Raw genomic sequence first — 23,857 nt, 5'->3', positions numbered from 1 at the left:
TAAAACTTTTAGTAATTTCATTTAAAACCCAGCAGGTGGATAGGATAGATACTCGTGGAACACTAAAAATATCTCTCCTAGTGCTAAGATTTTCAGCTTTAGCTAATTTGGGACCAAAGGCAACAAGATTTTCATGCACAAGGACCATTAATATCAGTGACCAATAGCAGTGGAGCTCAGCTCAGCTCAGCTAAGGTAAGTGAAATTTATCTATGAAAGAAAGGCATTGAGAGAGGAGAGGAGCATTGCCAGCCAGCATATTTGTAGCCCAAAAGCTTTTCACCTACCCACCTTAACCCAAACATTAACAAGTTGTTCATAAACAAGCCATGGTGACTCCTCAACAACGCCCACATCGGCTGTTCCTAGATATGGAAACCGCGATGCCGCCCAGCAGTTTAAACAGCGTAGTTGGGACCTACAACAATGAGTCCAATTTTAACGACAACATGGTGATAGTCCTGGCAGCTTTGCTGTGTGCACTGATTTGTGCTCTTGGGCTGAATTCAGCTATCCGCTATGTTGTACGATGTGGCTACAGCTTTGGTTTATGGACCTCAGAGCAAATCCCAGCACTCGATGAACTGCCTTCAACCAGTACAGGCCTCACAAAGAGTGCATTGAGCCAGATTCCAGCCACGGCATATGAATCAGGACTAAATCTTACAGTGACAGATTGTTCAATTTGCCTTGGAGATTTTGCAGAAGGCGAGAAAGTCAGACTTGTCCCAAAGTGCAGCCATGTTTTCCATGCTATGTGTATAGACACATGGCTGTTGTCAAACTCCTCCTGTCCATTGTGCCGGCAAGCATTGATATATATAGTACAAGATGCTGGAATTTCATAGTTGGGTTGCCTGAAAGCTGTGGACAGGGCAACCTAACTTAGCTTGGGAGTTGAGCTTGATTGGTGGCAGTGGCAGTAGTACATATGTGATAATAATTTCTGGTTTATTTGGTATTGTTCTACTGCAGTGCTGGGTGAAAAAAGAAAAGAAAATCAGAAAAGTGCTTTCTGCTTTCTACTTTCTAGTCTCTCCTCCTGTGTACTACTTCTACACTTGCCTTTCTACTAATATCTGTGATGCATCAGAATCAATACGTACGATTACAGATGTACACACAGACAAACTGGAGTTTTCAATGAATATTTTGCTCCCAGTACATCACCCCCTTTCTATTTTATTTTTTGATGTAACTATATACATAGCTAGCATCAGAGTACTGAATGAATGAGTATCTATCTGCGGTAGATTACCGTAGCTGAGTCCTAGTGAAAGAGTCGCCCTTAAACCCATTCTGATTACCGTTTCTTATACCGTTTCTTACTCAACTTCGGCACTTCACACTCATTCACGCATTACTTGGAGGGAGTTTTTATCCCTTTATAGAATAACACTGTAATAATTTTGGTATCAGCCACATAATTTTAAACCAGTAATCGCCTAGCATATAGATTTGCCCAAAATTAATAGGGAGATATGCATGTTCAAATAAATAATATTAAACTAGTATAACTATTAAGAGAACAACAAAACAATAACCAATATACAAGTAGCGCGTGGAAGGGAAAATATTAATCTTATTGCAAATCTTGATTGATTCATGGATTTACGTTGTCACACCTCACAAATATTTTCAACTGAATAATGTTTCATACTGTCTTTCAAGAGTTCACTAAAATGGATAGAAGAGAACAAGTTAAAATTGCCTTGGCTTAGCAACAATGGTGGAATGCTTCAAAATATGAAGACTGAACTGTCCACCTTTCTCCGTGGTATCAATTTGAGATTGCCCAGGGGGAGGCAAGAGCTCAAAATTCTGTACCAATCGACCCAAAGTAATACCAAGGATGGGCAATGCAAGAATAATTCCTGGGCAACTTCTTCTCCCCACGCCAAAGGGGAGGTAGCGGAAATCATTACCATTGGCCTCAACCTTGGCTTCCTCTTCAAAGAACCTTTCAGGCCTAAATTCTTCGGGATTTTTCCAGTTAGCAGGGTTGTTGGCAAGCCACCATGCATTTACCAAGATTTTGCTCTCAGCAGGGATATCATAGCCACCCAATTTCGCATCATGCAGGTTCATGTGGGGCACGAGTAGAGGAATTGCCATTCGTAACCTTAAAGTCTCCTTGATCACAGCCTGAAGGTAGGGGAGTTTGTGGGTGTCAGGTTCAGTGATCTGGTTACCAGGTCCTAGAACAGTGTCAAGTTCATGCCGCAGCTTCTTCTGGATTTCAGGGTGGTTCACCAGCTCCGCAATGCCCCACTCGATCGACCACAGTGTCGTCTCAATTGCTGTAGAACACAACAAATTCTAACTCAATAATTTTTGTTACGATAACTTGTCCCCCGTACCCCAAGTAGTGACTAAAACAAACAAAACCCACCAATTTTCACTTAGTTGTTTTTCAAATTAGTCTAAAGAAAAATGATTAAAAGAAGTATCCATCCTATTTTCTCTTTCATTCTTTTCAATTTCATAAATTTCACAAGAAGTTGAAGTCAAATTTTAATTTTATTTCAAAATTGAGTAAAATCAATTAGACGCGCTATTAAAGAGTAGCTGTGGCAGAAACTGTATGCTAAACTCACGACATATTTCCCTAACAGTAATACTAATTACGGCTATAACGAAGATAGTAGTCCTAATTTATTAACATGCCTGTAACTGTAATGGCCAACTTCTTAAAATATTTACATTTATGCATTTGTAATGAATGCATCAAATATAAAATATCCATAAGGCAGGACAGGATTGATTAGCAGAGTTGAGGTAAAAACTAAAGTGGCTAAGACAGAACAGGACAGGACAGGACAGACAGAGCATATAACATACCGGCAACATTGATATTCTCGACAATGTAGAGAACGTTGTCCTCATTGATTTCCCCCTTCTGTTGAGCATCCAAAATATGATCTATGGCACATTTCAATCCATCGTTGTTCATGCTTTTTGTGCTTCCAAGTTTCCTGAAATGAATTTCAGCCACATCATTCAATTGTGCTGTTTACTCAATTCTAACACCAACGTGTTTGCCCAAAAACAGGAAAAAGAAAAAGAAACAACTTGATACATACTTCCTCTCTTCGACGAAATGGTCCTTGAAGAGCTGCAACCTCCTGTCCTTAACCTCCTTACAGATCTTCAAGTATCCTCTGAGGAAGGGCCTTAAGATGGGAATAAAATCCCCGTAATTGTATTCAAAACTCTGAGCCAACCGGCTCCTCTCCCCGTTCAAAGCCTTGAGCCTAACAAACAAAGGATCATCCTCACTCTCGAATCTTGTGTCGAACATGATTCTGTACATGTTGTTGTACATCATCAGCTGCAATCTTCTCCTCAAAACGATTCCGTTGGTGGCTGCCTCGGGATTTTTCCTCACGTCCTCCACTACACGAGCAGCCTCGTCCTCCCATCCAAACCTGTACTGCTGCACAACCTTGTTGGTAAAAAATGGTACCGTCATGATCCGCCTCATTTTCCTCCAGTGCTCTCCGTACACCGTGAAAACCATGTCTTGACCCTTACCCGTGAATATATCAAACACTACGTTCCTAGTTCTTGAGCCGAACTCCACTCCCTGCGTGTGGAGCACCTCTTTGGCTAGCTCAGGTGAAGACACCACCACCAGATTACGCTGTCCCATTCGAAGTAAAAATATGTCACCGAATTTCTTGGCCAAATCTGTCAAGTTGCGGTGGTTCAAGTCATCACCCACTTGGAGCCAGTTGCCGAACACCGGCACGGGTAATGGTCCAGGAGGGAGCTTGAACCGCTTGCCACGAAGTTTAGAGATGGTGATGGCTAGTACCACCGCCACGAAAAGGCCCAGGAGGGCCTTCTCCAAGAAGAGGAGATCCATTTGGCTTTGAGTTTATTTCTTCTTTCTTTACTTCGGCAATAAACTGGTGGGTGAACTGAAATTAAGGGAACGAACTTTATAGAGAAAGAGGGGGGGAGATTTGAAATGGGGCTGTCGCAGGCCTTGGTTAGGTGGGGCTTGTGGTCGTGGTTGCTGTCATGTGTGTGCTCCGGATTAAGTTGGTGAGCTTTGAATTTTGGATTGTTGGATTTATATTTTATGAATATTTAACTTATTTCCTTCTCTCAATTATTAAAAACAATAAAATTATTATAATATAAATTTTTCATGTTCATTATTATTCTAAATGTTTTAAATTTTTATATTTAATAATTTTAAAATTATAATATTCAATCTAAAACATTTGACGTACATTTAATTTTTATATCAATATTTTTAGGTGAGTAATTAATATACTTAATATATTTCTTTTATTTATTTTACAAGTAATTTTAAAAAATTAACATATATTTTTTAAGTATTTATTTTATTTGTAGAATATAAAAGTTTCACTCAATTAAATAATTTCTTATTTTGTTATATAAATATTTTCCTTCACATGACCTACATCACTTAAATAGTATTTAAAAGGTTGGGATCTGTTCTTTAGGAAAAAAAGAAAAAGAAAAAAGAGGAGGGTATGGGCTTGGGTGAGCCAGCCATTTCGTTGCAAGGGAGTGGAGTAGGTGAGGTTGTTGGTGAGCATTAAATATTTTATATATTAAAATATTCTTATTTGTTGCGATAATTAGCCAAATACCAGATGACAAACACATTTTCAACAAGCAACCAACATAAGTTGACATCGATTTATACATAATAAACAAAAAGAACATAATATATTAGAAGAGAGAGGGGAAGTTTAATTGTAATTTATAAGAAGCCCAAAGGATCGGGGCAGGGTTTGCAACTCTTATTATATTCATCAGGGCGTTATTACGAGGTCTTAGAGAGGAATTTATCGCTTATGAATTTAATGTACATGTTAAAAAAAAAAACCTTCACATTATTAAATTTGTTATACTCCTTTTTGTGAGAAATAAAATAAAACTGCAAAAATTAATAAATCAAAATAAATAATATTTTGTAAGTTAAACGACACTGCTTTTATGAGATGATATATCTACCACCGCTATCTCCTGGTCCTCATAATAAATACGAAACCTACCCTTCTTAATTTTACCTTACATCTTAATTTCATTTTATGCTTAGAGCTTGGCACTTAACTTTCCACCAAGGTGCTCTGCCCTCCTTTAAAATATTAAAATTTTAATTTAAATTCTTTATAATTTATAAAATTTTAAATTAATAATAATAAAATTATATTCTGATTCCTTAAAAATAATAAAAATTTGATTTAACTCTTTAAAAATTATATAGATATAAGTTATTAAAATAATAAAATTATATTTTTACTATCGTAAAAATATATAATTTAATTTTATCCTAAAAAATTTACAGGCACTACCACTGTATGCGTGAGGCTTAAATAATAGTAATTCAATTTACTGAGTAAAATCATAAAATAAAATATTACTTCTTCTTTATAGCTTTAATTCTTTTTAATAGCTTATTCATTTCAGTTATTCAATTTATTAAATCTATTTAAATTTTAAAATACTATTAATAAATTACTTTTTGTTAATTTCAGTTAGATAATTGGTGTACGTAACAGAAATATAGCACTAATAATATTTCATTTATTTTTCAAAATTAACCTTTTTTTTTTTCTAATTCTGTTTTGTATTGATGTTCAACATTGATTCCCCTCCCATTATAGTACGCGGAGGATAATTTCTTTTTATTTTTCCTCTCTTTGTTTATATATTATAAGGAAAAGAACAGTAGTAGGCCAACTGAGCCATTGACTAAATCATTTTGCCTTGGAACCAAAGGAAAAAAAAAGCCTAAATCATTTTGTCAACTCAAATTTGGTTACAATTTTTCTCACAACTTTTATAAACATAAATTTTTTATTGAAATTATCTAATGACTTTTGGATAACGATTTACTTATTAAAGCATTTATATTAATTTATTTGATGTGTAGTTTTAATATATAACAAAATGTTTGCATTACAAATAAAATAGTATACGAAAGTGATATTGATCCAGTAAGCCGAGCCGACTATATGGGTGGAGTTATCGTGGCCCATTATGCACGAAACTGGCGATGATACTATGAAAAAGAAAATAAAAATGTAGGGAGAGCCGTTCCAAGGCTCACCTACTACGGTGGAAAGATACGTGGATATAAAATACCACCACCCTACCTTACCTTCCAAAACCCATAAAGAGACTGGGCCGAGCTGAGACCACCATCACGTCACCTTACGTCCAACGAATGATTAACCCCACCTACTATACCTCTTACTATATTAAATTATATGCCCAATTTTTCACCCCATATCGTCCAACCAACCTACCTGTTTTGTTGAAAAAAAAATTTCACCTGGATTGTTATTTTTTCATCCATATATAGATTGCAATTATAATTTAAAATATTATTGAGATTTTCTTTTCAACACTAAACCCTTAATTATTTTTGTTCACAAAATGCAAAATACATAAAAATATAAATTTATAATAACTATAAATCAAGTTTAATAACACATATTTAAGTTACTTATATGCATAACTTACAAAAAATAAAAATTGTTTTTGACTATTTTACAAGGAAATGTAATTCAACTATATAATTTATTTTATAACTGAAACTCAATTAACTTTAATCATATTAAATTACTTTTAACTTGGACTAATATTTTATAAAATAAATAATCACATACAATTATTCTTATTATTATCTATAGATGTTGATAATATCCAAAAAAAAAAAAAAAACTTTAATTGAACCTGGAATTTACCTTGGTCGATGTTGACCTTGTTACTTGGCAGTCTCGAAGAGCATGCAAGCTAGTTTTATGGCAGCAACCACAAATCGGATAAGAAATATCACCGACCGTTCCTTGTTGGCATCTCTCGCAAAAATTGTTCTACTCTTTGAGGATCCTTATATAATTTAGACCAAACCGCAACTGGTGGTTTGAATGCAGTAGGTCTTATGGCAACAATGCGTAAAACAGTATACTGGTTGAGACTAGTAGTGAACAAGCTTTAATGTCGATTTCCTTGATGATCAACCATATCTCCAACACAAATTTAGTAATAACTGAATATTTAATTTTATTATTATAATTGGTAAAATGAATGTTTATGGCTTGGAAAGAAATTAAACTACTGCAAAACTCAGCTAACTACCCTTGCGTTCTCCAAATTAGCCTCGATTGCTCGTGCATGGAAACGATCGACGATCAAGCTGCACTAGACTTTCACTGTCCGGTTGCTGACGCCCGTTCGAAGGCTTAGGATGAAAGCTCAGCCAATGCCCCCGACAAGCTTCGCTATGAAGACGGTGTTATTTCCTACTCGCCGGCGTTCCTGTTGGACGTGGGTACTTCATCCTTGCTTCAACAGACACTTCCGATCAGCTTTCATTTTTCCTTGCTCCAGGCAGCGATGAGGGGTTAGGATTGGGCTCGGTTGGCCTTGTACTTTACGGTTTTATTTCTCTAGGCTTTCGGCCTTGCTGTCTTGTAGTTTTAATGAAGTGCTTGGTTTCTGTCAAAAATAATAATAATAAAAACATTACAAGATCATTTGTGATAAGCTGCAGCTGGCTCATTTTTTGCAAAATCTTCTTCGTGCGATACATCAGTAAATCATGTTTAGTCTTTGAGTAAGTTTAAGAACGTACCTGATAAATATAAAACTTGTTTGACCATTCTTGTTTAATTGCTCCAAAATTGTCTAACACATAAAATAGTAACCATTTATTCTTTCATTTAAGCAAGTTCAGCACTGCATATTGTAGGCGCATAAATGACCAATATAAACCTGTTAGGCCATTTTACATTTTCTTATGGTAATTATTAAGTTGATATATGAATTAGAAAAATATCATAACTCTATATGCTAATTGCAATTACCAATATACCATGCGTAAGATAGCTGCAAATACATTTCTCTTTCTTTTACTATCCTTTCAATCTATTTCAGCTTATTTTCTCATTGCATTTAATGTTGAGTTTGACCCACCATAAACATAGAAAAATGGAAGTAGATAATTGTTTGCTTGAATGCACTGGGTGTGGCCTTCTCTTAATTTGCTTTCAATTTATGGATTGCTGTTTTCAGATTAGAACCCTATTTACAATGACCTTTTTTTTGCACAATTACTTGATCACTCTGATGTCAAAGTGGGGCTGCAATTCTGGTCTTTCAAATTCATAGTGTTTATCCTTTTATTTTCATATTTCTTCTTTTACAACCCAATCTTCCTAGTTGCATGCCTAATATATTTAATATCGTATGTATTACATGTATAGCTAACAAGTATAAAACTTGTTTGATAAAAAGAAATTGTTTCATTAACCAGAAAAGTGCCACACGCACAAAAATTTACGCTCTGTCCCAAGTAGCTTGGGGAACGTGGAATCCCGTATAAATCAGTAAGGACTACCTTGTAAGGGTAAATATTTTAAAGTGACAGATAACATAATAATACCTTGAAGAAAAGGTGAAAAAGACCTCATCGGGAAGTGAAACAGAACATGAAACTGTAAACTCCCAAGCAATGGGAGCAACTCTAAACTCTGACTGTGTGCCTGTTGAAGAATCAACCGACAACTCATAGATAGTGATTTGGTTAAAGGAACTCATTGAAGTTATAGCAAAAACCAGTCTTCATAAAACAATTGTCGATGCTAATGGACCCGAACCTAACTTTTCTCCGAGAAACATTCAAGGAGTCCAAAGTTAGCAGCGGTATTATAACACATGTATAATTATTACTTTTATTTTTGCGGCCTATTATTAGATAGTAATTTAATTAAGGTTTTTAAATGGTAGATTTTTAGAAGTGAATAGGTTTTCTTAGTAGTTGAAAAAAAAAAAAGACATTTTTAATAAAAATATAATTGTTGACGTGGAAGTGGTTTTTTTGAGAAAAGTCTTTAAAGTGTTTTCCTTTAGGTAATCGACTTAGACTATTAATAATGAATGTATTGTTCCCGTGTCAGGGTTTTGTCCCCCGATTTTCAAGGAAAGAGCCATGTACGGTTTAGAAAGGGGGTGCCTCGGTTGGTGAAGATTGCTACTTGCAATACTTGGAATGAATGTTAGTATTGGGTGTGTGAATAATTATAGAGGTATTTACGTGCACCGTAGCTCGAACCACCAACCTAGGCTTTGTATAGGATTTAAAAGCAAACTTACATGGGGCACCAACCGAGACGTCCCCTCCATGTACCATGTATGACTTTTCGTAAAGGTCAAGGATAAAACTCCGATACGGAAACAATACATTCGATTGATGAGATTTAGATCTATTGACTAAACTTTGTGAACAATAATAAATTGTAATAACACTATTAGAGTTATTTTAACTTAAATTTCTTGATGTTTTTTTACCTTCATCAATTGAGCTGTGGTTAGGTTAGGATTAAGTAGAGATATTATATTGGATTAAGATTAGGATTAGTATAAGCTACGATTTAAGTTATAGATGTTTCAGTACTACCTTCTTTTTTTTTGAAAAGTCTGGCAGTAACTTGTCTCTCCCATCTTCATCTTATATTACGTTATTATCTATCTTGTTAATTTTTAGACGTTAAATGTGATTATCAGTTTAACAACTCAATTCAGAAAATTAATTTTAAAATAAAAAACATGACTTTGGACTTCTTCTTTAACCATGCTAATAATAATTAATGATAATTTAACACCCCACTTTTGACTAGAATTGCTACCAAAACTTTATTTTTAATTAAAAAATAAACAAGTTGATCAAGGAAAAGTATTTCTCTATCAATTAATTATCCAAAGAGAAATTTGACACGGTAAAAAGAAAACCTTACAAATAAAAATAAAAATATTGACAAGGGAATTGAATTTAACATTCATTATCTACCTTATTAATAAAATTTTACGACCTAATCCGTTAAAGAAATTGTAGAAATTATCTTTCGTATTTAAAATAAATTATATTATTTGAGAATATTTTAATTTTTTAATTTACAAAATTAATAAACATATGTATATGATAATATTCAAACTCATGCTAATTGCATTGGAAAAACTTTAAATGTACCACTCAACTAATAAAGGTTTTATTTTGATTTATTTATTCATTTTAACTTTATTATGCACATTTTACTACATCCATCAATTATATATATCTATACTATAATTTAAGTCATTGATTAAGTTAGTGTCACGAGTTAACGGACACTAACTTAGTTAGAAAATTATAGAAATATATTATATTATTTGAAGACATTTTAATCTTTTTATTTTATTAAAATATACTAAAATTCATGTTAATTAAATTGATAAAAACTTAAAATCTCCGCTTAACATTGAAGTAAATGCATTATTCTTTATTTTGGACACTCGTTATTCCTCGATTTTTTCTACACGTAACTGTAACTTGTATTAATTATCTCAATTGCTTTATAAAGCACAGCAAAAATTCCAATGAGCTTTATCATTATACGAGTATTATTTTGCTATTCTTGTTGATTGTTGAAACAAAATAAATTATTGAGAGATATATATAGTTATAGGTGAATTAGCGTTAAGGATAGGGTTTTAATCCTCTTAAATATTATTATTACTTGAATTTCTAATTTGTTTTAACACATGTTATTACTATTATTGCTATTGCTGAGCTTTATTATTTCATCTAGATATATATTATGTTTAGTTGTACTTAAGTAAGTCTAAGTGAACCATTAACATAAACCAATCCCATATTACAAATAAATGCTTTATTAGATGGTAATGGAAGGATAATGATTTATTTAGATGTGGTAAGCTTGTTTTAAAAAAACAACAATGGTGTGGAAATTTTTTAATTTTTTTGTATCATTATAATTTTGGATCTCTTAATTCGAGAGGTTAAGAAATAAAAAGGTTACAGAGGGCAGTCGGATTTGAGTCGGGTCGGGAGGCGAACATGGAAACAAAAAGTTGCGCTGTGCAGCCTGACACTGACTGAAACATGGCATATAAAATTAAAAAGAAGCTCGCGCCTCCCTCCCGCCCCTCCACCCTCCCCCGCCAAAATAAGTCAACAGCTCAACCAATTGGCCATTAATTCATAATTAATACTCCACTACCCAAAAAAAAAAAAAAAACACCTCGAGACATAGCTGACATTAATTGATATTTAATAAAGTAAATTCAAAAGCAAGGAAAATAGCAGTAGAAACCTGGAAATTAACCGAAAGAGATGTGCGAGTTTAATACTAGTATTCATCATCATCATCATCAGCTCAGCTATGCGCCATTCTTCATGTCGACGTGGTCAGACTCGGACTCAGTCTTCCACACTCAGTCACATACCAAACCCCAACTCACCCCATCCCAAGCTCTTTGGTTTGTTTTTACAATTTTCCTTTTACTACTAATTCCGCCCACCAACACTATAGGTAACAGGGTAACTTTATTGATTGCTTCTTCTACTTCTTTTTCTTCTCGATTATTTTGCGTTCTCGTGTTCAATTTCTTCCTCTTTTTCTTGTATTTGCAGTTTTCATTTGAGGTTTATCTTCTTGTCCAATTAGCTAGCTTATCCAGTAACCGAGGGCGGCTTTTGGAATTCTGAAAACAAAAACTCCCAGGCGGTCTGGGTTTGTGTCTGGGTTTGTTTCAAAACTCTGCTGAGTTTCGCATTCCGAGGATGCTCACATCAGGGGCATGGCCATGGACACTAGGAGCTGTCTTTCTTATGTGGCTCTTTGGATCCTCTTTACTTGTCGGAGCTCAGGATGGCATCACGCACCCAGATGAAGGTCATTTTGCTTACACTTGGAAGGCACCATCTTTTACTCAAACTTTTGCCCCTGGATTGGATTGGATTTGGATGTATTAAATTATCTTAGTTTTGGACTTTTGGCCCTGAATTTTCTTTCTGTTTTTCGCCTCCAATTTCTAACAGCATCTCTCAGGAGATGTATAACAGCACGACCACTTCTAAAACTTAACTTATTTCCCTTTTCTCCTTCCATGCTGGACGGAAAGTCCTTAATTGTTAATGTTGATTGTTGAATCATTGTTCACCATTTCCATTCGCATCAATTTGCAGTCAGGGCATTACAAGCCATCAGGAGAACTTTGATTGATCCTAATAGGAATTTGAGTAATTGGAATCGAGGAGACCCATGCACATCCCGTTGGACAGGTGTGTTGTGCTTTAATGGAACTCAGGATGATGGCTATCTACATGTTAGAGAACTGTGAGTGTTCAGCACAAGAATAGTTACTTTCTCCCTTTTCCAAGTACTGGTTTACTTTTGTACCTTATGTTGATTCTTGTGATAACTTCTCGAAGAATGATTACATAAGTTCCTGATTTCAAAGACACATTTCTGTCTACCATTTTGTTACGACAGTTTATTCCTTTTTGTCATGGTCTTTGCAGGCAACTATTGAATATGAATCTCTCAGGAAGCTTATCACCGGAGCTTGGCCGCTTATCTCGCTTACGGATATTGTGAGGCTTATTATATCGCTCCTGATAAACTGCCTTAATCTTATTTCAAATTTTATTTTCAGATATCCTTTGCCAAAGACTCTGGAAGTTTTGCCATTTTTAACCTAATGCCAGTATACAGTGTTTGTTATTGGCTGATATTTTTTTCTTCTAACTTTACCAAAGGGATTTTATGTGGAATAGCATAACTGGAAGTATACCAAAGGAGATTGGCAATATTACATCCTTGGAACTCTTGTAAGTGATCTAGTTCAATTTGAAATTCTTCAGAACTGAATGAATTATGTGTAGTTATTCATATATGATATTTTTGTTTCCAGGCTCCTAAATGGAAACCGCTTGACAGGTTCTTTGCCTGAAGAAATTGGTTATCTTCCAAATTTAGACAGAATACAAATTGACGAGAACAAGATATCTGGAGAATTACCCAAATCATTTGCAAACTTAAACAAAACAAAGCATTTGTAAGTATTTTCCTTATTGCTAGTCACCCTATCAGTGAGTTTTTTTTTTTCCTTCTACTACACCTTTTCTTCATATTCATTGTTCTTTTGTTTCCTCTTAACCCATGTAAATAGTCACATGAACAACAATTCAATTAGTGGGCAAATTCCACCTGAACTCGCCAGATTACCTTATCTTGTTCACTTGTAAGTTTCTCACCAACTATTGTCTTAAATTCTAGTCTTGTCATTCATCTTCGTTATCAGTTGCATTGTTAACCATCTGCACCCTCTTCTGCTTTCCTGTTTAATCATGTCACTTTGTTGCTGACAAAATGAGTTTCTGCAGCCTTCTGGACAATAACAATTTATCTGGGCATCTTCCACCAGAGCTATCCAGAATGCCGAATTTGACTATCCTGTATGGTTTGGATTTAGATTTATGCTTTGACCAAGATAAATCACTGTATTTGATTCTTTACATTTCTTGACCTGCTTTAGCATTTTGTTTTACTTATTAATAAGCTGTTTTAGGGACTTACTGTTTATTATGCATTTTAGATTAAGCATACAGTACAGTTGATTCTTTTAGCATGTTATATGAACTGGATTAATACGCTTTCTGTATATTCTTGAATTGTCTACTTCTAATTGATATTGTCTGTCATACCATTTATACTGGAGTTAAAACTCTGCTCTTCTCTACAAGAGGCATGGATGAGTAACTTATCCTTACCACTAACTTGAGATCCGTAATTATCTCAGTATAGATCAAACATTTTAGTGCTTTGTGGAAGTTTCATATTTACCTTGACAGTATACAAAGAATCAAGATCATATCAAAAGTACATCACTCAAAAGTGATTGTGCATGCTCATTATAACCTTTTATATTCCATGTTATTGATCTTGTTATGCAAGGGATATGACCTATCCCATTGATTTAAAAATGGAGCATTGGTTTATGTGGTAAGGCTTTGTTGAAGGGATTGACGAGCTTAGCTTTAGGTGATAAGCGGCCAAAATGTAATCAAGGTCTGAGTTTTCAATCCAATTGATGCAAAATTGTCCTTATTCAAGCAGTCAAGATATTCAGTGAACACTATGGAGAAGCCATGATGTGTTCAATTCCATAGTCAATTTCAAAAGAAAATGATTCTGTAGCCAATTATGGTAGCAGCAGATGTTCAGTAGTGCATGGAATCTGCAATATCAATCATTTAATTGTAAGGAGTTATTGAAACAATTCATTCCAGAAGGTGTTTGTGGAATGACATTTTTGCTATTTATTTGGACAGAGACATCAATGCCTTATGTTTGATTGCTAGCTGATTATATAAGTGAATGTGATTGATGCAGCTTCTATCTATATCAACATAATTTCTAAAAAAATACTTCTCTAGAATTATTTTCCTCTGAATGGTATGATATAGCTAAGAAATTAAAATATGTATATGAGAGAGACAGAGAGAGAGAGAAAGAGCTATTCTGCTTGGGTAGTTGTTTAGTGCCATGAGGAGAATCGTACTGAGCGAAACTGAGGTTGCAAGAAAAATACAATTTGTGCTATAAAAAAATTTATTTAAAAAGAATATTGCTGTCTGGTTGTGCTTATTGTTTCCATGCTTCCTATATGTTTTTTTCTTAATTTTTGCTTTTCCCTAGAAAAAGAAAATCACTTTTCCATAAATTATAATGCATGAGTAACCTTGTGCTCAGTTTCTAAATTGTTTCTTAACCCTTTGCAGTCAACTGGATAACAACAACTTCGAAGGGACTACAATTCCAGATTCCTATGGAAACATGTCTAAATTATTGAAACTGTAAGTATTCATTTGAATCTTCTGTTTACTAGAAGGTTTATGAAGTGATGGGGACTGGGGAGCATAATACTACAGTATTGTTCTATTTTATTGGCTATAAGGAAGATGTAATCATTGAAGCGTTAAGAGAAAGCATTGCAATATGCCACTGTGTGTAGATTCTACCACACAAAATTGAATTAGCAGGAAAACATTGGCAAAATAACAAGCACTGGAATGCGCAAACATTTATTCACATATATTAAGATTGAAAAGAAAATTATACATGTTAAAACGTTTTATACAATTTAGAACAGTTAGTCTTATGGTATTCCACCTTTGAAATTATACTTCATGCCAATTAAGTATCCATAAAAAAAAAAAAAAGAAGCATCTACTGAAGAAGCTAAATGTGTTCCATTACTTGTCCCTAACCTTCAATGTTTTAGAAGCTTTATTTAGACTCAATGACTATTTAAGCATGCATTTGAATGCATTATACAAATTCAGAGAACGCTCTCATTGCATAAATGGTTGTTTTTCTGCATCACTTGGCTTTATCAGGAGCATCAGGAACTGTAATTTGCAAGGACCAATACCTGATCTAAGCAGGATACCCCAACTTGGTTATTTGTAAGTTCATATATTTGCTGCTTTGTAAGTAATTGTATTATGTTGTTTATCCATTGGGAAAATTGACCCAATGTTTTATTTCTCCTCTATATCATATAAATTTCAGAGACCTTAGTTCAAATCGGCTTAATGGTACCATACCTACAAATCAACTGTCACGGAATATCACAACCATGTAAGATCTTAATCTTCCAATCTGCTTATCTCAGTGTTTGTTCCCTAAGAATATGCAATATTTGAATCCTGAGGACTATGGCACCAATGTTTTTATGTAAACAATATGCACAGTGGCTTAGCCAACAATGAACTTACTGGAAGCATTCCTGCCAGCTTTTCGAGCCTACCAATTCTTCAGGAACTGTGAGGACTTTCTCCTTTGTCTTCCTTCACCTCTTTAGACAAACTCTTTTTCTTTTTTTCCCCCTTATTTCCTTATTTTATGAATTTTAGACCCCCCCTTTTTTTATGTTGCCAGTTATTCCTCATTGCAGGTCACTTGCCAATAATTCATTGAATGGTTCCATTCCATCCTCCCTATGGCAGAACAAGACTTTGAATGCAAACGAAAGTCTTATTGTGTAAGCACTAAAAAGAGCAAATGCGCTTTAATTTATTTCCCCATGCTGTCAACTTTCTGCACCTCAAAGATTTTGGACCCGATATGCTGAGCTACAGTGTTACTTTATCTTGGTTGATTTCATCTGTCTTATGGGTTTTCTTTTGGGGTTAAAGGTGCAAGAATTTTTTAAGCATCTTATTTTGCTAAGCTATGGCTTTTGGCTAATTGACACTTTCAGGGATTTGGAGAACAATGCATTTACCGATATTTCAGGCAGCACTGACCTCCCTCCAAATATCACTCTCTGGTTTGCTTCTAAACTTGCATTTAAATTTAACTCAAACGACAAGCATGCATATTATGTATATTTTTTCTTCATCAGTAATTAAATGTATCTTTACAGATGCTTTTGATCAATGAAAATTGAGTTTTTTTGGGGTATTTTTAATGTATATACTGATGCTGCCTTTTTGAAATTATTATTGTACTGCTTGGATTAATTATGTGAACAATTTCAGGCTCAAAGGGAACCCTGTCTGCACAAATAACAGTTTAAGTTTACCCCAGCAATGTGCATCCCGCAATGATAATACTAGAAGTCAGTCTGGAACAAACTCCACTGGTTCCTGTCAACCTCAATCGTGCCCCTTCCCTTATGAATATTCACCTTTATCTAACTTATCTTGCTTTTGTGCTGCACCTCTTCCTGTTGTATATCGGTTGAAGAGTCCTGGCTTTTCAGATTTTGTTCCATATATAAATAGCTTTACGGAGTACCTTACCACTGGTCTTGAATTGGATTCTGATCAGCTATATATTGGTTCCTTTGAATGGGAAAAAGGACCTCGATTGAAAATGAACTTGAAGCTCTATCCTGTTTATAATGCCAGTAACAACAGTGGCAGTATGTTCAATGGAAGTGAGGTTCAACGAATCAGGGGAATGTTCACAGGATGGAATATTCCTGATAGTGACATATTTGGTCCATATGAACTTATCAACTTCAATTTACCAGACATCTATAGAGGCGGTTTGTCTTGAGAACCTTATCTATTACATAATTAAATTTTGTTTGCAACTTTATGGAAAATAGATGCAATAAATGCAAACATTGCATTGCACCATAATAAATTAGTTGAAGTTTGACTTTTATGATTTCCCTTACGTTTCTGGACATGTCATAACCTGTGTGAGCTATGAAAATTGGATAACATGTTCAGCACCTCATTTATGAGTAACAACATTATGGTTATATTAGCTTAAGCCTAATCATCCTCTACAGCTGAAGGTTACTTGGAAAACATTGAAATGCTTCATAATTTGATGATCCTGTGATACACATTTTATATCCTCCGGATTGAAGGAAAACTTTATTGTGACTGACTTTGGCATACAAGTCATAAACCTTTTCAATGATTGTCTGCTAAAGACAAATCTTAATTGAGGACACTTGATGCTCTTACAAAATTTCCATTTCTTTTAAATGGTCATCAGTAATAAGGCCTTGTGGCAACCACAATTGGTTGGCAATGTCTCACTTGTAACTTGCCCAGAGATGACGTAAACCTAGAATTTGCTCCTTGTTTATGTGCATGCATATATAATAATTTTGGTGATGAATAACTTTGATCTGTTTCGTTGCGTGGTTCTGAATTCTCTTGGGTGTTGCAGCTGTCGTCCGCACTTCAGGATCTGGTGTCAGTACGGGTGCATTGATTGGTATTGTACTTGGGGGCATTGCTGTTGCTGTTACATTATCTGCAGTCGTCACACTCTTAATCTTGAGAGTGCGTTTGAGGAACTACCGTTTAGTTTCAAAACGTCGTCAAAGTGAGTATCTTATGCAGATCGCAGTTTCCATTTAGACATTATGTAGTCAGCAACTGATTCCTCTGATATTTTGAATTGTTTTTCAATCTTTATCTGGAAATTTGTGATTGAATTTGGACTTTGTTTATCTTGATTTTCTTAAAATGGATCAGGGAAAAGCCTAGTTTCCTATTATGATCTGTTGCATTCTTCCGGAAACAAAATGTAGTATTACATGTATGCTTGATGCCTTTAAAATATCATCCTATTTCTTTCTTAGGTATTTGTTCTAATATTGAGACTATTTTCTATACAGCTTTGAAATCATCAATTAAGATAGATGGTGTCAAGAGTTTCACTTACACAGAATTGGCCACGGCAACAAACAATTTTAACAGTTCTACTCAAGTCGGCCAAGGTGGGTATGGAAAGGTTTATAGAGGAACTTTGGCTGATGGCATGATAGTAGCCATCAAACGTGCACAAGAGGGATCATTACAGGGTGAAAGGGAGTTCCTTACTGAAATTCAATTATTGTCAAGATTACACCATCGGAACCTTGTATCTTTGATTGGATATTGTGATGAAGAAGGCGAGCAGGTACTTTCTCTCATCTTCTTTCAATCATGTACACTAGACATATCCTCAGTGGAATGCCTTGTACCCTCAAATCTCTGTTGCTTGGCCAGCAATATGACAGACGAGCCATTTCACAGTTTCCAAACAAAAAATTCAAATTGTTTAAAATTAAAAATATAACTGAAAGATGTAAAATCTTTGGAATTGTCATTTTCTGCTGTTGCCAAAAAATAAAATGAGAGGATACATGCACATAGATGGAGAAGTACTATGAGGTTTTATCAGCTTAGATTTGGCTCTTTGTCACTTTCAACTAAGGTTAATACTTTCTTCTAAGTTCAAACTTCATTCTGTATGAGCAAAAGCTCCAAACTATATGTGCTACAATATAGCAAGAACAACCCTTCTCTATCTCTCTTAGCATTTGTTGAAAATCATCATATGGCGAAAAACTAATAGATTTCTTTTGCACATGCAGATGTTGGTATACGAGTTTATGCCAAATGGCACTCTGAGGGATCATCTTTCTGGTAGTTCATCTTTCTGATATATTACTACACAATAAGGAATGCAAAATTCACTTTTACCGGTCTTGCTAGTTTTTTCTGCCTATATTAGATGCTCTAATTTAATGCTATGCTCATATGATATAACAGTTAAGTCCAAAGAACCTCCGAATTTTGCAATGAGATTAAAAATTGCCCTTGGCTCAGCCAAGGGAATCCTCTACCTACACACTGAAGCTGATCCTCCCATATTCCATCGAGATATCAAGGCCAGCAACATACTATTGGATTCGAGGTTCACAGCAAAGGTTGCTGATTTTGGACTATCAAGACTTGCTCCTGTTCCAGATATGGAGGGGGCAGTGCCTGCTCATGTATCTACGGTTGTAAAAGGGACACCAGTAAGTCTCGTGTTGATAATTTCAAAGAAATAGTGGAACATATGAACTGTAGCATCTTAATAGACCTAAATTTGATGTTATTTCTATCTCTTCTCTTTATTTGGTCCAATTCCTCTCATCTCTGATTATATTACCACTGTTCTAGATTAAAACTGCAATGGTTTAGCACCTGAGTCTTTAGATGACAAAAGGAAAATTTCTGGAAATATTAATAATACAAACAGTTCATAATTCAAGCCAGAGTTGATGAAATACCTCCTTTATTTATACTTAACTTTTAAGAGGTGCACCAGAAAACTACTAAGAGCTGGAATTCTAATAGGTTAATTGACTGTCTCATGGCTGAAATAATAATCAGGGTATGGTCAAATATATCTATTATCTCAATCTCTAATATTTGTTTTCTCTGGTAGGGTTACCTCGACCCTGAGTATTTCTTAACGCATAAGTTGACAGACAAGAGTGATGTATATAGCCTAGGTGTTGTATTTCTGGAGCTCTTGACTGGGATGCAGCCAATCTCACATGGAAAAAACATTGTTCGAGAGGTAACATTTTACTTCTATCCGCATATCTTCATTGAAATTTGATCTTGGTTGCAGTATCCCCTCCACTTACACACGGGAAATTTTAAGTCGAAAATAGAAGTTATTGGATTACTAGACTAAATGACATGTAGGTTATATCTACTTCTTTCCAATAAAATGAAGAGGGAAAATAGCCTTGCTGTTGGGTGTTTGGGAATGAGGATCTTATGATGATTACTTTCATGGAGGGAGTCTTTAGTTGCTTGCATCGCCCATGGAATATCAGTGACTTGTTCATTTATATAGTAATTTATTTATTTTTCACAAGATTAATGTTAGTTTCAATGGTTATCAGGTTAATGTTGCATATCATTCTGGTATGATATTCTCGGTAATCGATGGGAGGATGGGTTCTTATCCTTCAGAATGCGTGGAGAAGTTTGTGACATTGGCCCTCAAATGTAGCCAAGATGAGACAGATGGTAGGCCTTCAATGGCAGATGTGGTTCGTGAACTTGAAAATATATGGGCAATGATGCCAGAGTCGGATGTGGGAGTCTCAGTATCCATTGACACTGCAGCTGAAAAGATGACTCCACCATCCTCTTCATCATCATCATCATTGGTGAAGAATCCCTATGTGTCATCGGATGTTTCTGGTAGCGACCTTGTCAGTGGAGTCATTCCCTCCATCACGCCTAGATGAATGAAGATGGAAGCTATTTTGTTGTGAAATTTGGACCATCAACAGCTACTTTCTTGGTTCCTGATATGAAGCATGATATGTAGATAAGTCACATGTTTAGATTGTCTTTTTGTTAGATAGCTTATTTTCGTTATATGTTCTTAATAATGCTCTCTTCTGCTTTGCTCCTTTGCTAACCAATATTATCAACACTATTGTTAGGAATAGAAAAATGCTACTGAATGAATGTGCATTATGCATTCATCATTTCTTTGACGGGTATAATTTTAACACAATACAATGCATATGAATGCTAAATCAAAAGCCAATTACGGGAGTATTATATTTATTCATAGCTAGTACTAGTAAAAGTTGGGAATTCCTAACCATTGGCATCAATCAAGTGAATGCTTTGATTTTTATTAATTTAGCAAAAATAGTGTTGTTAATGTCGAGAGGAGAGATCTATTTACAGTAAATTAAAGTAATTTTTATACCATTAATATTTAACAATAGGAACATTAGGTTTTTTCTTCTTTATCCTAATCAATTGTCATATTTCAAGTTTTTTCATATAAATAATACATTTTGAGTTTTGAGTAAAATAAAAATATCTAACACTTTATTTTAATAATAAAAAATCTTTCAATCATTAAGTATATATTAATAAATAAATATAGGAGGATCTCAATCATAATGATTAAGATATTGAATCTATGACAGGTAAATGACAAATCTAATTATATTGATAAAATTTAAGGGTTGAATAATTAAAATATTAATCAGAATTTAAAAAATTATGTAAAATTCTTTTAATTTTATATTAGTGTAAGCAAATTCTTCCTCGGCTCAATATATACACACCATTTTCATAAATGTTTTATTTTATTTTTAAGAAAAGAAAATCACTTTAAAATTTTCGCAAGGTCAGTTGGTCGAACCCAAAACCCAAATTTCCAATAATTGGGTCAAACAAGTAAAGAGAGAGCCGAGCGCCAATGTAGAGGCCCAATGGTGACGCATTCGCATACGTACAAGCCTGCGTTGAACGTGTTCATTTTGACTAGGGTTTCTTAACTTTATCAGCTTCCAGCTCTATAAATACAGCTTTACCATTTTCTTTACAACCTAGGTTTATTTTTGCAGCCGCGAAATATTTACAGAGTTCTACCGCCATGGGGAGAAGTGAGTATTTGTCTCTCTGGACTTTTTTTATGGTTTTGCTTTCCTATTTTTTATTTTTCGATTGTTTTATTTTTGAATGAATGTCTGGAGATGAATGATTGTTTTGCTATCATGACGAATCGCTGTCTAGATTTAAGGTTTAATTGCTTACTTAGCTCAAAGAACATGGATCATTTTTTAGTTTTCTATTTCTCATTCGTATGTTGAAGATTTTTCGTTGGCATAAACTTTCAGAAGTTTCTTTACGAACGTTTCCTGATTCTTATACATTATATAATGATTTAAATAAAATTCTGTATCCGTTTCTTCATAATTGCTATTTCTTTCTTTCTTTGCTTCTCAAGTTTTCGATTGTTCTGAATCTGATTTATTACGATGCTTCTAGACCTGCCTTTTGCAAAGAATAATTATATTTAAATGACTCTCCATTTTGGATGATGATATGTTTATCGCCCTTTTTCAAAATGAAAAACAGGAATTTGTTTTGGACTATATAAATATCTTAACTGATTTATCATGAAAATGTCTTTCCAAATAAAATCATTTGGAATGGTTGTCTATACGTTTGTAATCCATTTTGGAATGCAAACGACTTTCCCACTTTCGTTTTCCTTACTCAGGTGATGTAATTCAGATTTGCTAATATTGCTTGGCACCTGAAATTACCTTTTAAGATATTTCACGCCTTCTTGTCACTTAGTTGATTTTGTTGCGGAGGTGAAGGATATGAAATTTGTTTGATTGTAATTGAAATTTTTATGATATTTTTCGTTTTCAGGACCTGCAAGGTGTTATCGTCAGATAAAAAACAAACCTTACCCAAAGTCACGTTATTGTCGTGGTGTTCCTGATCCCAAGATTAGGATTTATGATGTGGGAATGAAAAAGAAGGGTGTGGATGAGTTCCCTTTCTGTGTTCACTTGGTCTCTTGGGAGAAGGAAAATGTCTCTAGTGAAGCTCTGGAAGCTGCTCGTATTGCTTGCAACAAGTATATGGCCAAGTATGCTGGGAAGGATGCCTTCCACCTGCGGGTCCGTGTTCACCCATTCCATGTCTTGCGTATCAACAAAATGCTTTCATGTGCTGGAGCTGATAGGCTCCAAACTGGTATGCGAGGTGCTTTTGGCAAGCCTCAGGGAACATGTGCTAGAGTAGCCATTGGTCAGGTCCTCCTTTCAGTTCGTTGCAAGGACAGCAACAGTCATCATGCTCAAGAGGCCCTCCGACGTGCTAAGTTCAAGTTCCCTGGTCGCCAAAAGATTATTGTCAGCAGGAAGTGGTATGCAATTTACTTAAGAACTTTTAAAATGATTCATACTTTCTTTCTTACATAATTGTTTGGCATGCTAAATGTCTTGAATTGGTTCTCTTGCAATGTTCAGGGGTTTCACAAAGTTCAACCGAACTGATTATTTGAAATATAAGTCAGAGAATCGCATTGTCCCTGATGGTGTTAATGCTAAGGTTTGTCTTTTTCATAGGCACGGAAGGGAGTTTATTAATTATGTCTCATCATGAACTTGAATAATTTGTTTTTGGCCTTGCAGCTTCTTGGATGTCATGGACCTCTAGCTAATCGGGAGCCAGGAAGAGCATTCCTCCATGCTGCCGTTTAAGATCTGACGATACTCTAAATCCTCAACTAGTTGGCTGTCTTGATAGTTATCTTATTCACTCTTTTTGTTGAAAGAACCTTTGTTTTGTTTAATGCTTAGTATAATTGCCCATAGACCAACTATGTTCAAGTATGTTTTACTTGAAATCTTTTGAAGGGTTTGGTTCATTGTGGATTTTTCTACTTTATAATGCATTTTGTTGGAAACAGTTTTGGTTGCTCATATTTTCGTATAATTCTTTCTTATATTTGCCGTTAGGCTGGTAATTATTGAATTGAAATTGTGAAATTTTGAATGTGCTCTAAAATTTTAAGTGATCATGACTTTTGAGTGTTACATTCATCTGGATTCGATCTCACACGGTTTAGGTATAAATATGGCTGTTCTCGACGTTTCCATATTCTGAGTGATTGGAATGCCTAATGAAACACGTTAAAGTAGGTTTATGACAAACAAGTGAACAAAGAAAAGTTTCCTTGTAATCGTATCGTGTAAATTATCAGTCTTATGGTTTATGGCAAACAAGTGACTCATATTGTGTTGTCTGAAAACTTCATTTGGAGAAGTAGTAGAAACCTCCAAAAAAAAAAAAGGAAAAAATCACTTTGCCTCTTTCGCTTCCATCCATTCTGTGTTAGTTTCAAAAGTAAACGATTTTAAAGGAAATGTTGGTTATGGTTACACTCAC

General features: G+C 34.7%; 4 protein-coding genes across 6 annotated transcripts; 3 read left to right on the top strand and 1 right to left on the bottom strand.

Annotated features, from left to right (window-relative positions):
* Positions 1 to 23: 23 nt before the first annotated feature.
* LOC108485244 (RING-H2 finger protein ATL73-like) lies at positions 24 to 1,025 on the top strand. The gene has a single exon (XM_017789076.2). It carries the CDS (start codon positions 330 to 332, stop codon positions 846 to 848), a length of 519 nt encoding a protein of 172 aa, XP_017644565.1. The 5' UTR covers positions 24 to 329; the 3' UTR covers positions 849 to 1,025.
* Positions 1,026 to 1,562: 537 nt separating this feature from the next.
* LOC108486152 (trans-cinnamate 4-monooxygenase) lies at positions 1,563 to 3,890 on the bottom strand. The gene is given in 3 exon segments (NM_001330052.1): positions 1,563 to 2,300; positions 2,842 to 2,975; positions 3,084 to 3,890. Coding segments are annotated over 3 exon segments (1,518 nt in total). The 5' UTR covers positions 3,869 to 3,890; the 3' UTR covers positions 1,563 to 1,701.
* A 7,072-nt stretch (positions 3,891 to 10,962) lies between these two features.
* LOC108486642 (probable LRR receptor-like serine/threonine-protein kinase At1g06840) lies at positions 10,963 to 20,696 on the top strand. Of its 3 annotated transcripts, none has more exons than XM_017790799.2 (21): positions 10,963 to 11,368; positions 11,462 to 11,723; positions 12,017 to 12,167; positions 12,353 to 12,424; positions 12,590 to 12,661; positions 12,745 to 12,888; positions 13,003 to 13,074; positions 13,217 to 13,288; positions 14,615 to 14,689; positions 15,233 to 15,301; positions 15,408 to 15,476; positions 15,590 to 15,661; positions 15,793 to 15,879; positions 16,099 to 16,167; positions 16,379 to 16,890; positions 17,532 to 17,690; positions 17,986 to 18,269; positions 18,727 to 18,778; positions 18,905 to 19,155; positions 19,569 to 19,703; positions 20,038 to 20,696. In XM_017790799.2, the coding sequence occupies exons 2-21, from the start codon at positions 11,612 to 11,614 to the stop codon at positions 20,386 to 20,388; spliced, it is 2,880 nt and encodes a 959-aa protein (XP_017646288.1). In that variant the 5' UTR covers positions 10,963 to 11,368; positions 11,462 to 11,611; the 3' UTR covers positions 20,389 to 20,696. The 3 variants fall into 3 exon arrangements, with proteins under 3 accessions (XP_017646288.1, XP_052880014.1, XP_017646289.1); XM_017790800.2 differs by having other exon boundaries at positions 10,964 to 11,360; XM_053024054.1 differs by having other exon boundaries at positions 10,963 to 11,723.
* A 709-nt stretch (positions 20,697 to 21,405) lies between these two features.
* On the top strand, positions 21,406 to 23,391 carry LOC108486782 (60S ribosomal protein L10). Its single transcript, XM_017791007.2, has 4 exons — positions 21,406 to 21,552; positions 22,331 to 22,832; positions 22,936 to 23,017; positions 23,101 to 23,391. Exons 1-4 carry the CDS (start codon positions 21,543 to 21,545, stop codon positions 23,167 to 23,169), a joined length of 663 nt encoding a protein of 220 aa, XP_017646496.1. The 5' UTR covers positions 21,406 to 21,542; the 3' UTR covers positions 23,170 to 23,391.
* The last annotated feature ends 466 nt before the right edge of the window (positions 23,392 to 23,857 follow it).

The sequence above is a fragment of the Gossypium arboreum genome, chromosome 13 (assembly GCF_025698485.1).
Source record: "Gossypium arboreum isolate Shixiya-1 chromosome 13, ASM2569848v2, whole genome shotgun sequence".
In the NCBI taxonomy this organism is placed as follows: domain Eukaryota; kingdom Viridiplantae; phylum Streptophyta; class Magnoliopsida; order Malvales; family Malvaceae; genus Gossypium; species Gossypium arboreum.
The sequence above is the reverse complement of the archived record's forward strand: the minus strand, read 5'-3'. Positions and strand labels throughout refer to the sequence as shown.